Source organism: Corvus cornix, chromosome 1 (genome assembly GCF_000738735.6).
Source record: "Corvus cornix cornix isolate S_Up_H32 chromosome 1, ASM73873v5, whole genome shotgun sequence".
In the NCBI taxonomy this organism is placed as follows: Eukaryota; Metazoa; Chordata; class Aves; order Passeriformes; family Corvidae; genus Corvus; species Corvus cornix.
The window spans coordinates 29,173,938-29,188,773 of record NC_046332.1 but is presented as its reverse complement, the minus strand read 5'-3'; the positions used below and the strand labels follow the sequence as shown (position 1 = coordinate 29,188,773).

At 39.3% G+C, this 14,836-nt stretch overlaps 1 protein-coding gene across 2 annotated transcripts in view; it reads right to left on the bottom strand.

The window, feature by feature from the left end:
* Window positions 1–5,571: 5,571 nt before the first annotated feature.
* Window positions 5,572–14,836, bottom strand: part of PRMT8 (protein arginine methyltransferase 8) — a 58,878-nt gene continuing 49,613 nt past the window's right edge. For both annotated transcript variants that reach the window (XM_010400929.4, XM_039560937.1), the window contains 3 exons: window positions 12,012–12,162; window positions 9,038–9,159; window positions 5,572–7,202 (listed from right to left, as the gene is read on the bottom strand). In XM_010400929.4, coding sequence (XP_010399231.1) covers window positions 7,119–7,202; window positions 9,038–9,159; window positions 12,012–12,162 — 357 coding nt within the window. In that variant the 3' untranslated portion in view covers window positions 5,572–7,118. The remainder of the gene's footprint in view (window positions 7,203–9,037; window positions 9,160–12,011; window positions 12,163–14,836) is intronic.

Here is a 14,836-nt window from a genome sequence, read left to right as displayed (position 1 = left end):
ATTTGGACCCATGAACATTAGGTTGCAAGGGTCTAGGAATTTGCCCAGATGGAGAGTAGACATCCTGCTGCTTAAGAGAATTCCTAATTCCTACTTAATGGTATCATTGAGCAGCAGAATTCAAATGGAAATTTCTCCCAGAAAATGTAAGGCCTTAATGTCTTCACTACGTTTGTCAGTGGGAGGCATCAGGACAATTTACCCAGTCTTCTGGATGTTTTCCAATTGTTTTCTGAAGTTCTTTCCTCAGTTACCTGCACATTTTTACTGGTAAAGGATACCTTCACTTTCTGAATTCTGCTGCTTCCATACCCTCAATTCACAGCTCAAAATGTATTGTCACCATGTGTTTTGTTGTTGGCTACTTGACATACAAATGCTGTCCATCACATGCTGCTGCTTCAGCTTCACACACCACTTACATTTCTTGCAATCTACACTCACCCCATAGGAAAGCAAGCAAAATAATGAACTTTTTTTTCTGAGATACTCTTTCAGTGGTGATAATAGCAATTATATTTGCTTCAATCATATCTCATTCGCTAATGGCATTAATTTGTCATGCCAATAAATGTGAAAAATATGCCACTATGATGATAAAGTACTTCTGCTAACTGATCAGCATTGCAAGTTACTGTTAATGAGTTACATGTGTCCTTCTGGGCTGCCATTTCATAGTCCTGCATCAAAATGGTAGTGCATGTATGGTTTGTGATTAAATTCTGTTGTGACCTTAACACAAGGGGCCATTGCTGGTTCTAGGGCTGTGTTGTACTGGAAATGCTGATGGTTCATGTGAGTAAATGGGAAATGGCTGGACAAAAAAGCACAGAACCGAGCTGCAAAAGAGGATGTTCTGTTTCCCACATGTAGATTTAGGGATCAGCTCAGGCTTGATCTTGCTGATTGCTGTGATTCTAAAAGACTACACTTGATGATTCAGAGGAATGACTTGGATCCCAAACCTGTGTGCTGTGTGAGGAAGACTGATTTTTTGTTGCAGTTGTTATCTCAACGGTTTCTTTGTGTTTCGTAATCACACTATACCATCTCTCCAAGCTTTCTCAAAAAATGCTACCTTCATGTTGTTTGCTTAATCACTTATCTCCATTGTTTGTTTCCACTAAAAAATGAGAAAAATATCAAACATACTAAGAAAAGGGAAAGGGAAGGGAGTCGGGGAGTTTGTATTGGTACCTGTAGAGCCTGAAAGAGATACAAAGAGAACAGCAGAGATTGCAAAAATTTTGAGATCATAGAAATATTTTTCTTTCCTGTCAGCTGTATCTGAACCCTAGCATAATCTTTATTTTTTTGTCTAAGAGACAGGTGCTTTGCTTTAACAGTCATCTGTGAGCAGTGGTCTGCTTCTTTCTCTGTCTCAGATGTATAGAACACATCTTTTACCCTTTTTGTGTCTATCCTCAGAAGCAACAGCTATTTTCAGGGTACACTCTTGTTCCCTGTAGGCGTACTACTGCCCTGGCTCACCCCAGTCATACTGTGCAGAAATACCAGTTTTCTGGGAAATCTCTAGCTGATGATTCATGTTCTCCTTACTCTAAACATATTGTTATATCAGATCTAAAACATCAGGTTTGTTTCTTTAGTTGCTTTTAAAAAATATTTGTAGGTGCTCTTAATTCACAGTTAATTTCTAGGAAATTTACATGCAATCTAAAGGATTTGTCTTCTTCCCACATACCTGTGTGCTTAGCAGATTAAGATCTGAGATTATCTCTGAGAAATGTTGAAAAGAAATGTTTAAAAAAAGGCTAAAAACCTCCCACTTTTCCAGCTGGAACTAGTCTGTGAATGCTTCATGCCTATTGAAAAAGAAGTCACCTGGCTTAATTGTATATTCCAACTAGGCAAGTGCACACACTGGCATAAACTTAGAGTTTATAAGCCAATGGAAATTGCTCATAAAATGTGTCCTCCATGCCACCAACACAACACAGTAGGAAAACTGAAGTTCTCTTTTAAACAGTGATCCTTGGGATTACATTCGTTGCAAACCCCTTAGATGCATTTGTTAAGCACTGTGTAACAGCAGCAACATAAACTGTTAGAAGGAAAAATGGAGGAAGGGGGATTACAGGTGGATAGGAGGTGTAATTCATATAGAAGGCTAGGATGCAATCATGGGTTGTGTAGGGAAGAGAGGAGTTACCATGAGGGGACTAAGGTGGGAACTAATTGTATCTTCCAGCACCTAATGGAGAGTTACAGCCAGGCGTTTCTCAGGGGCAAGTAATAAAGCAACAAGAACCAACAGTCTCAAGTTAAAACATGAGAAATTCCAGTTGAACATTAAGTGTCCCTGTGAGATTAGTGTAGCCCTGGAACAGCTGCCCAGAGAGGCTGGGGAGTCTCTGTTCTTGGAAATCAAAGAATCCCAGAATGGTTAGGTTTGGAAAGCACCACTGGGGGCCATGTAGTCTAACCCCCTGCTCAAGCAGGGTCCCTTAGAATACATTACTCAGGATTAGTTGCCAAGAGATTTTTTAATATTTCCAGGGAAGGAGATTCCAGAACCTCTCTGGCCCATCTGTTCCAGTGCTTGGTCATCCACACAGTAAAGTTCTTCCTCATAGAATCATAGAATATGCTGTCAATACATCAGGATCATTGAGTCCAACTCCTGGCCCTGCACAGGACACTCCAAGAGTCACACCATGTGCCTGAGAGTGTTTTCCAAACGCTTCCTGAACTCTGTCAGGCTTGGTGCTGTAACCACTGCCCTGGGGAGCCTGTTCCAGTGCTCAGCCACCCTCTGCATGAAAAACCTTTTCCTGATATCCAACCTAAACCTCCCTGACTCATCTTCCTTCAGTCCTGCCACTGGCTGCAAGGATGCAAAGGTCAGTACTTTCCCCTCACTTCTCCTCCTGATGATGCTGAAGACCACAATGAGGTCTCCCCTCAATCTCCTCTAGGCTGAACAAACCAAGTGACAGGCTCATGTAGAACTTCCTGAGCATCAGTTTCTGCCCACTGCCTCGTCCTATTGATCGGCACCACTGAGAAGAGTCTGGACCCATTCTCTTGGCACTCTCTTAAGGTACTTACAGACATTGATAAGGTCCCCTCTCAGTCTTCTCGAGGCTGAACAGGCCCAGCTCCCTCAGCCTTTCCTCACAAGAGAAATGCTCCAGTCCCGCAGTCATCCTCACTCCCCTCTGCTGGATCTGCCCCAGGAGCTCCATGTCTCTCTTGGTCTGAGGAGCCCAGAACTGGACACAGCACCCCAGATTCACCTCACCAGGGCTGACTGCAGGGGCAGGATCACCTCCTTCAACCTGCTGGCAATGTTCTTCCTATGCCACCCCAGGACACCATTAGCCTTCTTGGCCACCAGGACACACTGCTGGCTCATGGGCAGCTTATTGTCCACCAGCACCCCCAGGTCCTTCTCTGAAGAACTGCTTTTCAGCAGGTCAGCCTTGTTCTTTCTAATTGTCTTAAAGCAGGGATTTATTCTTCATTAGATACATAGAATACCATGTATCCTTTATAAACTTACCTTCTAAGTGAATGAAGTTATCTATAATCAAATCTGTATGTGCTAAATTAATTTCTGAATTAATATTAAGTTTAAAACAAATCCTGTAAGAAATGATCTCTGAGAAGGTTCTTCAAATTAGCTCTGCGGTAAAAACATGCCTTAGGTATTACTGGGCAAATATTACTGCCTTGGGTTATATTCTTGTTCATATTCTGGACAGTTTCAACTCCTATTAGAAGTCTAAGACAGTAGAAAAAGGCTGTAAACCCCTAATTCTGCACACAGAAATGTCCCCAGAACAACCCCTGCAAAACCCAAACCTGAAACTAAGGACATCTGGCAAGGGCTACTTGGTGCTGGAAGTAAGAAATGCTTATGAGAATAGAGCAATACTACACTGTTCCTTAGAGAACCTTGGGAATACAGAGTGGCCCCCTGACACTGCAGACTCCTTTCTTAATCCTATCAAGCACTGCAAGTATGAATTGCCCACTGTGCCTTTCAGAAGCATGCTCAGAATGTAGCTCTTTTTGGATGCTCCTTTTTGTTTCAAGTGACAGAACAATCCCTGAGAAGAGTTTTAATACTTTTGCCTTAAGATCAGAGTCAAGGCAGAAGAGACCTGCTTTCTCTTTTCTCCAGCGCTGTGTTACTCATCAGGGACAGTCTTTTGTGTAAATACTGTATTTCAGTTTCTTTCTCATGCTCTGACCTTAGCTCATTATCTTCTTCTCCTGTCTGTGGGAAGGGAATTAAACGTTTTAAACATGTGTCTGTTTCAGCTCTCAACAGTCATTTTGTCATTATATTTTAATGCAAAGTTTTGAAAATCAGTGGCTTTGGTTCAGTCCTGGAGAGAGACCTTATTCGAGCCTTGAGAAAATGAAGCTCTGTGGTAGTTACCCGGACTTGGTGGATTGCTGAGGAAAGCCTTCTAGCTGATTACACCTGACCTGCAAGATCTTTGCATACCTGTTTCACTAATGCTGACCTAACTGATCCTCTGTGTGCCGAACTCACTGGTGCTTTCAAAGCCTTGTTGGTAGGTAACAGCTTTAATGGCTTTGGAAGCCTGAAATTTGCTTTTTGATCACTGTGACATGAAGACACTCAGCTCTGCAGTAGGCACTCTCAGTTCTTTTTGTGATGGAGAAATACATGATGGTTTTTTTGATGTGAAGAAAAGCACAAGCTAATTTTCCAGGACAGAACGTGCCTGAGGTGTGGTGGCCATCTCAGAATTGTGCCATTAATAATATCAGTCAGGATTTAATCTTGCAACACTAAAGTGAACGGGCGCTTCAAGTACTAAGGCAAAGGGGCCACTATTGAAGAGAGACCAACACTTCACTGTCAGTAGTTGAAAGATGAGGCAGAAAGGGCAGACAGTGGACAGCAGTGCTTAAATACTTCTCAAATTGGTTAATGAGCTGTTCTGATCTAGTGGGGTTTTTTTGCTGCTTCTTGACCTGTGCTTTCTGTCAGGCAAAAATGACACATTCTCAGTAAAGACTCTTTGGAATATTTTTTTTTCTTTTTTTTTCCTTTTTTTTTTCTTTTTTTTCCTCATTTGTCTTTTTTTTTGTTTGCTTATTTTAAACAAGATATGAGATTTTTTCCCTTCTTTGTTATTCTTTTAATATTAAAGTTATTAAATATTTATGCAGTGGTCTAGAGAAGTGGATGGTTTGAAGTGCTTTCAAAGTATAATTTAAGCAAAGCAAGAGTCTTTCCTCTTTCAGTAATAGTCAGCTCAGTGATTAGTGGCAAAGAAGAAGATGAAAACATCGTTTGAGTAGATTTATATAAATGGAGGGCCTGAGAAAAAAATCTGGTAGAATTCCTTACCTTAAATTCCTAGAATCACAAAAGTGTTACTAGAAAGGAACTTGCAGAGGGTTTTGTTCCAGTCCATTACTGAGAGTAGCTGAACTCATTTCCTGAAAATGACAGCAATATTTGACAGATAAACTCGAATTTGTGAGGAAAGTTGTTCATCCACACTCCAAAAATATGAAAGAAAAGTGCTTTAAAACAACGATGATGAACTAAATTGAAAACAGTATCTTTTACTGCTGAATTACAGTTTAATTTCACTCTACATAGATACCATGTGATACAATCCCTAGACCATGTTCTTTAGACCATAAGAAAATGGAGGCACTGTACAGTTTCTGTGGAGGGAAAATCAATAGAAATAGGTTTCTAAAAAGTGAGAAGTTGACAAATACTGGCAAAATACATCTTCAAGTATGCTTTATTTGCAGGTGATTAAAAATATTTTTAGGCAAAAAACTAGTCAATCTTATCCAGTACAAGATAGAACATGATTTAGTGCCTAATGCCAGACGGACTGGAAAATGTGTAGATAGGACTGGTGATGCAGTAGTTGATGAATTACATGTGATTAAATGGCCCACATTCATATAGTAAAAAGACCTGATACATACATATGAGGAATTGTAAGCACTTAATATTTTAACAATAAGCAGGAGATTTTGTAAGAAAAACAAGGGGCTCAAGGGGATGGGAAAGCTACAGACATCTTAGTAGTATCAGAAGCCATCGACATTTTTTTTTAAAGACATTGACTTGCTCCTGCAAATTACTGCACTCTTGAGAATAGTATTTGCAATTTAAAACTTATCTAAAACATCACCAAAAGGTAACACTAATTCCTATTTTTTTAAAATTATTTTGTATTAAGAATTTTGCAAAGAACTGAAATATGGCATGGCCAAGAAGCATGAATTATCCACCATTTCAGAGACTTCGCATTCATCACATTTAAATACTAGGTGTCTGATTTCTGAAAGTCTCATGCAAAATCCAGCTATAAAAACTCACCACAGAATATTTTCAAGGATAAAAAGCTAATGTTTTTAAAAGCTCTGAACAGACATCCAGTTGTGAAGGTGAATTTCAAAACGAATGGTCCACATTTTCAGAGGACATTCAAAAATATAGTTGTTGAACTTCCTGTAAATGCCCAGCTCTTATCTACACTTTGCATGGAATATTTACCAAAGCTATAACATTGGACAGTTGATGGAATATATCACTGCCTAGAGTAGTGCCAGAGGTAACATCATTATCTTTCCATAACTGCATAATGAGAATTAAATAATCACAAAACAAATTCCTATTATGAAATGAGTTCTTTTTTTCTCATGTACAATATATATATTCATTTATATTGAATATAAGTCCAGTAATACTATCACAGTAATGTGCTGTAGTAGTCTTTCATAGTGAGAAAACTGCCCTAATCATCTTTAACATGCAAAGCTTGGAAGAACCAGAAATTCACAGTAAGTAATACAATTTGTATATGCATCTTCTGCCATCCTAAAGTTAACCAGAACACTCAAGACTGTTGCTTATTTTTTTTCCTATGTTTAACAAAAGCTACAGTTCTGTATACTGTACATTCACAGTGGGATCCCAGCCCCCTGTACTATCTGCAAGAAAGATCAGGTTACCACCCTCCATCAGAGTAAACATTCTAGTATTTAATATAATAATCTTGTGAACAGTTGTTCCTAGCTTGAAGCTCAGCAGTTCAAGACTTGATAAAATTCTCCTTTTCATCTCTCTGAAAGGTTTCTTGCTAACGCATTTTGTAGTCATTAGATACTGACATTTCACATAGCTGTCCTTTAAAATCCAAGTCTACTGTGAAATCCAGGTCACGCTGTAAAAAGATTTAAATGTAACATGTAAGTAAGACCGTAAGTTTAGTGTATTAATGCAGTTATCATTGCTTGGGTTGAAAAGACCGGCAGATTCAAGAGATTCCTGCGGTGGTTTCTAACTTCCTCTGTTTTTAATTGGTGCTGACACTGAGAAAGCAGGCTGTAAGATGTGTAATAGCATTCACCATACAATCCGTGCCTAGGTCATATTTCTATACTCTTCCTGAGGTGGATTCAGTGTCCTAGTTACTCCCAGGAAGCTTCTGAAATGCTGTTATCATACGTATCCTAGGAAAATTTTTGAAGGGTATCCCCCATTGAGATGCTCTTAATTTAGGCTAAAGGGCTTTCCCACTAGGGGTTATTCCAGAATATATCTGGTAAACTTCCCATTGTACAGAAGCCCTTAGTAATTTTTTATCTTGTAATGACACGTTTTCAGGGAAGAGGCACTACACAGCCCTACAGAAGGAAGTTGTGTCTATGCAAGCTTTTCAAAAACTTTGTGTTTCAGAAGAACAAAGCATGAGCAAATCCTTTTGAACCAAGGTGGTTTCTCTCTCATGACAGCTATCAAGAGCACATTAATTTTAGCACCTAAATCTGCATTCAGGTGCTAACTGCTGTGTGAACAAATCTGAGATATTTTATTAATTTTTCCCTCAAAGAAAATTGATACATTTAACCCAAAAAACCTATTCCAGTCCCCCTAGGACAACACAAGGGTGGGAAACAGATTATTTTCCTCTCGCAGCAAGTAGCTTCAGGGGTGAATGTGTTTGTTTTAATGCCAAGTTTATTTTGTGTTTATTTCTCCCCCTATATCAACAGCACTATGAAAATAATATCCAATCTGTGTTTGGTAGGAAAATGGAAAATCAATGCAAAAAGAGAAGACAATGAAATGTTAAGATTTGTTGCAGTTAACAAATGTAATTTTTCAATAATTACAACAGCTGCATAGATGGATAACCAGGTTATTTTAACTGCTGTTTACTGTAATAGAAAATGAAGAGATACTACTCAAGGTTTTTGGCAGAAAATGGTGCCAGTGTTTCTCTCAGAAGCCATACTTCTCATGTCTTATTCTATTCAGCCATGGGTTGTCCATCAGACCATGTCTCACAGTCTCCTTACAAGTTAAAAGAAGCACTGAATAACTGATACAGGAGGATTTAGCCCACAGCAGAGAAACTGAGGAAGTTTTCAGCAGTCATGGTTGTGTGATATCCATCATGCTTTAGCTGTAGTCTTAAATAAAGCATCTGTATTTTCTATGGAAAGGCACAATTTTTAAACAACCCTATCACTCAATTAGTGAGCTCAAGTAGATTTGATCAGTGAGTTCAACTCAAGCATGCTCAATACAAGCATTCCTCTGAAATGTGTTACTTAATCTCCTGTTGGACTGTCCTTGGGCACTGAGTGGCAAATCACTCAGTGCCCATAGATGTGGAACTGAAGTACTTACACTTGATCATCCTGTGCTGGCAGAAGGGATCTTTGTACTGATTTCAGTGACAGTGTGAAAAGCCCCTTGCCTGCTTGCATCACAAAAATCAGTCAAGCTGATTGCAGAGGGCAGCTGACTCGGTGATGTATTTGAATTGTTTCTGCCTTCCCATGCCAGCCTGCTTTGCAGGTTGACTTCTGTAACATTAGCACTGCTTTATCATTGCTCTCATCAGCTTTGGTGAAGCTGTGGCTGGAGCTCTTACTAATAAACATGAATGCCTTTAGCATGCTCACTGTTTTAGTCCTATTCATTTTCTTTATTGCTGATTGTAGTTTGTGATCAATAGAGGTGGAATTAGGATCAGGGATGCTGACTTACCACATTTTTTGCATTTGGTTTCATGGATATAGTCCCATAAATTTCTTCTCCTCGTCTCACAGTTAAATAGTCCTCCAAGTAGAAGACAGTTTGCTTCCAGTGAGTATAAGGAGCATCAGGTGCTAAAAAATATGTATGGATATCACTTATTGAAAATTCCTACATGCCTTGAAAATCAAATTATGACTTGGGAACAATTGGGAAAAACCCTTTCTTCTCATAGAATGCTTTATGTACTATATTAGCAAACATACTTCACAACAGAACAATTCTGCTGAGTGTCAGTGGGTTGTCTTCTAATTTTTACTGGAATATGCCAGATGTGAATCACACCCAGCAAGAAGGATTCTGCAAAATGGGTTACAGGGCAAAATAGGCACTTTTTTAATGCTCTCCTTTCAACCCACACGTGTTCAAATTGGGAAGATTTTTACCACTAAGTGCTTTGAATTTCAGAAGCCTAAATTAGTTAAAAAAAAAGTTATACAGAAGCATGAAGGAAAGGTTCATCAAAAACTATTAATCACAATTTCACAGATGAAACATTTGACTAGTGATTCCAAAACAGCAGATTTTATAGTTTCCAGGAGGATAGAGCTGATGAAAGGGCACTTGCACCTTGATCTGTTTTGGGACTTTTAAAAGGCATTTTGGGCAATTTTCCAGAGATGGAAACTGGTCTAAATTAATTTCTAGTCTTGCGTAGCAGAATCAATTTCAGGCTTTTAATTTACTTATTTGATTTTATTTCTGATTTAAATGCCAATCTTTGAGCAATGCCTAATGAACCTGTATTGGTCACTTCTGGTTCCTACCACTCTTGCAGTCAAGAGGATCTAGGAACCTAAGAATAGCTGTACAAGCACAGAGACTTCCTAGCCTGGCAAAAAAAGCCTCTGATAAATTTATTTTTCTTCTGTTTGTATTCCCCAGTCACATGAGGTCACTGTATTGTATCATAATTAACACTGTTTAATAAAATAATGATCTTATTTCATTTCAATGTCAGCATTTAAAAAAAAATATTTAGCCTTGAAAATTCGTTGTGACTGGACAAATACTGATGCTTTTTAAAAAAACTGGCAGGACAGGAATTTTTAACTGTTTTCTAAAATTCTAGAATCATAAGACCGATATAAACCAACTTTTTTTCATAAACTGTGCTGGCAAACTGGTATCTTTGAAAGGAAAAGGATTGTACCAGCTAATTTCTGTCTATGTGTCCAGACAGTTTTAATGACTGTTAATTTCAATTGTTTAATGAGATATCTTCTTGAAGGAGTTCAGATCCAGACTGTTTGCTATTTGGACATGGCTGCATACAATTTCTAACTGAAAACATGTTAGACCAAAATGAAATTGAATTTATATTCTCAATCATAACTGCTGCCTTGTACACACCCACGTACATGTGCACATGCCCCTGTGCAAAGCCATCTTCCCTAGAAAAGCCTGACATAACTGGAAACTTGTGCCCCATGAACAGGGTAGGGGTGAGTGTAATACAGGCCCAAGTCTCCAAGTCCACCCCAAATTACACACTTATTCATCATTTAAGAAATAACACATCAATGAAGTGGCACTTTGTCATGTCCTACAAACTGGTTATTTTACTGAATTCACTAGAGCTTTGCCAACAGACACCAGGTGAGAATCTACACCAGTCTTCTAGACAGTGGTGACCTTCAGCAGCAGATGGCCAAACGACCTTTTTATGGAGTAATTTCTTCTGGCCCTACCTTACCATGATAAATTAAACAGAGGCAGAGAAACTCTTCCTTCAACCTCCTGTCTACATGCAGGCTGTCTACAGGATGGGGTTTTTACAGGATGAGGTTTCTGGGTTTCTAATTAACACTGGAGGATTTTCTTTTAACTTTGCTCTTGTACTGTTAGAGAAATGTCTGAAGATTGGTGGATCAGGCTCTGCAAAAGAGCTGTTTAAAAAATTAAAGACATACAGAGCTTTACTTAACCTCATCTGTGGTGTTGCCTGTGCTAACCCTCCCTTTTGCTGATCTAGAAAATGTTTTAAAGAGTGATGTGTTCTTTCAACAATGGCTTGACTGGTGGGAGAGTAAGGAACACCAAAAGTGTGCCGAACTCTCCAATCCACTAGAAAATCAGCCAATTTCTTTGCTGTGCATGCAGGGCCATTTTCTGTTATTATATCTTTAGGTACCTGTAATGAAGCAAATGCAAAAAAAAATTGACAGGCATGACTGGCTGTCTCACCTGTATGTACTGAAGCAAAGACTGCACCTGAAAAGGCATATACTGATAATGGATATTTTAAAATTTCTTGGAAGATGGGTATTTGGTAATACCTGTCTGCTACAACTGCAAGCTTTGCAATCCTCGTGGACTGACTGCTCCTGTTGAGACAGGAGGCTGTACAAGTTGGCAGTCAGGACAGGCAATTGCAACACTCTCTGGTTTATTCAGTCTTGTAAACAGTGCCTTAAGGGAATGGAGTTATTCCTTTAAATATTTGGTCACCAAGGCAAGTTAGAGTTTCCCAGCTGGGTTGTTAGAGACGATTCACATAATCACTACGGGTATTTTTATAGCTTGGAAAAAATGATAGTTTTTTTCTAGACTCTGGGGCAAGCCAGAGCTTTGTTGAGTTTTGGATTTGGGGAAAACTAGGATGCAGAGCTGCTATCTCTCACTGAGCCGATAATTCCCTGTCTGATCTGAGAAATTTGACTCAGGATTTTGCTAAAACTGGTGGGGAACATAAATTCCTGCTGAGCTCTAAGGTTGATAGCCATTGTGAAACTCTGCCTCTGTTTCCACAGAATTCCTATAAGCAGTTGTCCTTTTCCCATCCTGCTTACCTCCCCCAAAATTACAATGGTTTTTATCACTGAAATTCAAATGTGGTGGTACATTAAACCTTCCTGTACCATCTAATCAGCAGCACTGATAGACTAATAGCAACAGAAAGGAAATCAAAAGAAATACAGATTACCTGTAGAAAATCCCATCTTCTTGTGGCACTTCGTAAATTCAATATTAAAATAGGTGACCAAGGCATGAATGTAATCATTACGCTGAATTTGGAGGCAGAATGCAGAAGTAAATTCCAATTCTTCAGTCTTCACTGTATAAATGTCTACTTCCTGTTTTGAGGAGAAAGAAAAAGACATTTAGACGCAGATGTCTGTGACTCTCAGGTAAGTGTTAAGTGATGTACTTTAGTATTTCATTTAATGATCAGACACAAAGATGACTGACAGCCTTTTAACACCGTAAGAAATCAGAGGTACATTCTAATCTATCAAATCATGAGCAAATGATCCAGTTATCTGACTAAGCTGACAGAGAGGACACTCACTGAAGAGTGAGTGTTCTTGGGAATGGCAGGGAGGGACTCTAGAAGCTGGAGAAAATCAAGGTAAAAAGGTGCTTTGACAAATACAGGCATGATAGATGTTGATAGATACAGGTCCCAGTTCAAAAACCTTTTATCATCAGGGACTGTCAGCATGAGGACAGATGCCAGAGTTGGATTTTTAATAAAAACAAACGTATTTGTTTGTGCATCTCTGGAAAGGAAAGTGATTTGACTGTGTCAAGCAGTCAAAACATTTGAGGCATGAAAGTGGCCTGCTTTTTGATGCTTTCTAGTCCTATGTCAGTCCCAACAGTGAGCACAGGGTTCTTACTCTTGAGCAAGACAGAAGCAAACCATGTAAATCATACTATGGCTTGATTGCAGTAGTTGGAAGCAATGATGTAGTCTTCAAGATTGCTTATTTCCATCAATATTTAAATCTCACTGTCCAAGGCTTGGAGTGTGTTTTTCACATGGATCTGATTCTCCCAGCAAGGTGCTGCTTTTCTTTGGGTTGTTTCCAAAACGTGTAGTCATGATAGGGAGGATGGTAAGTCTGAAGTACTGTTCTGTGGGGAATGCTTCCTGTGCACTTTCTGGTACCTTCACTGCTCATTCTCATACCCCTATTGCTCATGCCTATAGGGAAACAGAATTTTTGTAGGCAGAAATCCAAATATTCTCTACTCTACCAGCTGAAGTCAGGAATCACGTCTCTGACCTTACCAGCATTTCTTAAGACTCGCACTGCAGAAGTGGAGAACAGAGTCTAGACTGCCCATTAGAGGGCTCTTTTAGGGCACATTAGAGGGCTCTTGTAGAAACTGCCTTCTATAATTTAAGGTAAGTCTGCAAAAACAGACATAGAAAGATGCAGCCATATTTCAGTTACTGAGGCCTTTGCATGGACCCCATTTGTGTTTCTGAGACTTAGAAAACTTACAGGGAGATGATTTAAGCAAGCCATAGTTTTGGCCTGCCTCGTTAACATTACTGCTCAAGAACAACTTAATCATCATGAAAATTATTCTACTGCATTGCAATGACACCCTGAGGCACTAGTGTTTATCAGTGACCTATGCATATAATTGGTCTCTTAAAGCTGTGATAACCTTAAAATGTTTTTGGTTTTTCCCCCTCCAAACAAGGTAAGAAAAAAGTAGGAATGAGAACTTCTGAGGTCTCCTGGCAGAATTCCATGGCAGCCTGCAAAAGTTGCTTTGCCAAGCTAGACTGGACTGGTGGGTGACTGCAGACTTCTGTAGTTTTTGGTGTCTTTTGAGTGATCTCACCGTGGGGAAATTGGGACTCAAGTCTAATGGTGGGGTACATTAAAGGGAACTAGCTCCCTCTCTCTGAGCTGTGTTGGCTCTGCAGGGTAAAGGGAAATCAAAAGCACTAGGAAATATTTTCGTTAGTCAGTAGAACCTCCTCAAAAATACTGAACAGATGTCCTGGATAAACTGTTGGTCACTTCTGCAGTCCTTTTTTTAAGGACAGAAACATAGCTTTTTTGCAATGCAAGGTATGAGACAAATGTGGGGGCTTTTTTATTAACTAATATAATTTTGAGAATGGCCAAGTCTGGTTTTGGCAATCTCTTTGAATTATACTCTGGCTACTATATATTCTTAATTAAAATGGCAACACTCATTACAGCTAACTGCACAGGGGACAAATGATACAAACTGGAGTTAAGGTTGCTTCTAGAGTGCCAAGGGACCTCTTTCCTGATCTCCTTTCCAGACAGTCAGGTTAGTCAGCTAGGATTTTGTGAGCATGGAAATATGCTAAACATTCAAATCTCAGTGGATGGCTGGGTTTGGTGGAGTTCTTTCACGTTTTCTTTGGGGTTTTTTTTTGGTTTTGTTTTTGTTTGTTTTTTTGTTTTGTTTTGTTTTTTGGTTTTGGTTGTTTTTGTTTGCTTGTTTATTTGTTTGGTTTTGGATCAGAGAAGAAAACACAACTGTTTTACTAAGTATGAAACAAACTTTTCCATTTTTTTTGGCAGTGTTACTGACAGCAGTAGGCCCTCAGTAGGACACCTGTACACTTCTCCTGAGTTCAGTTATTGATTCTGGTGGTTTGAAGACGCTTTGTTCCCACTACTCTCCCTGGCTGATTTGGTTTGGAAGTTAAACAAGGACTCCTATTTGGCAGGACAATTCCTGTGCCCCTCAGATGTATTTAAGAGACCATGCAGAAGGGAATGGCTTTCAAAAGAGAGAGGATGCCGCATTCCCTGCATGCACCACCCCTAGTGCACCTGTGGCCTAGTGCCTGAAGTTCCTTAAAGCATCCAGGACTTGGGTTACATCCAGTTTCTGAGGAGTACAAAAGAGGGCATTTTACTCCAGTCTCCAGCATTTTAGATAAGTGTCATGGCTACACAGCATGCACAGTTGATGTCTTATTTTGCTGATTTTGTAGAACAATTCAGAGTGTCTAAATTGGGAATT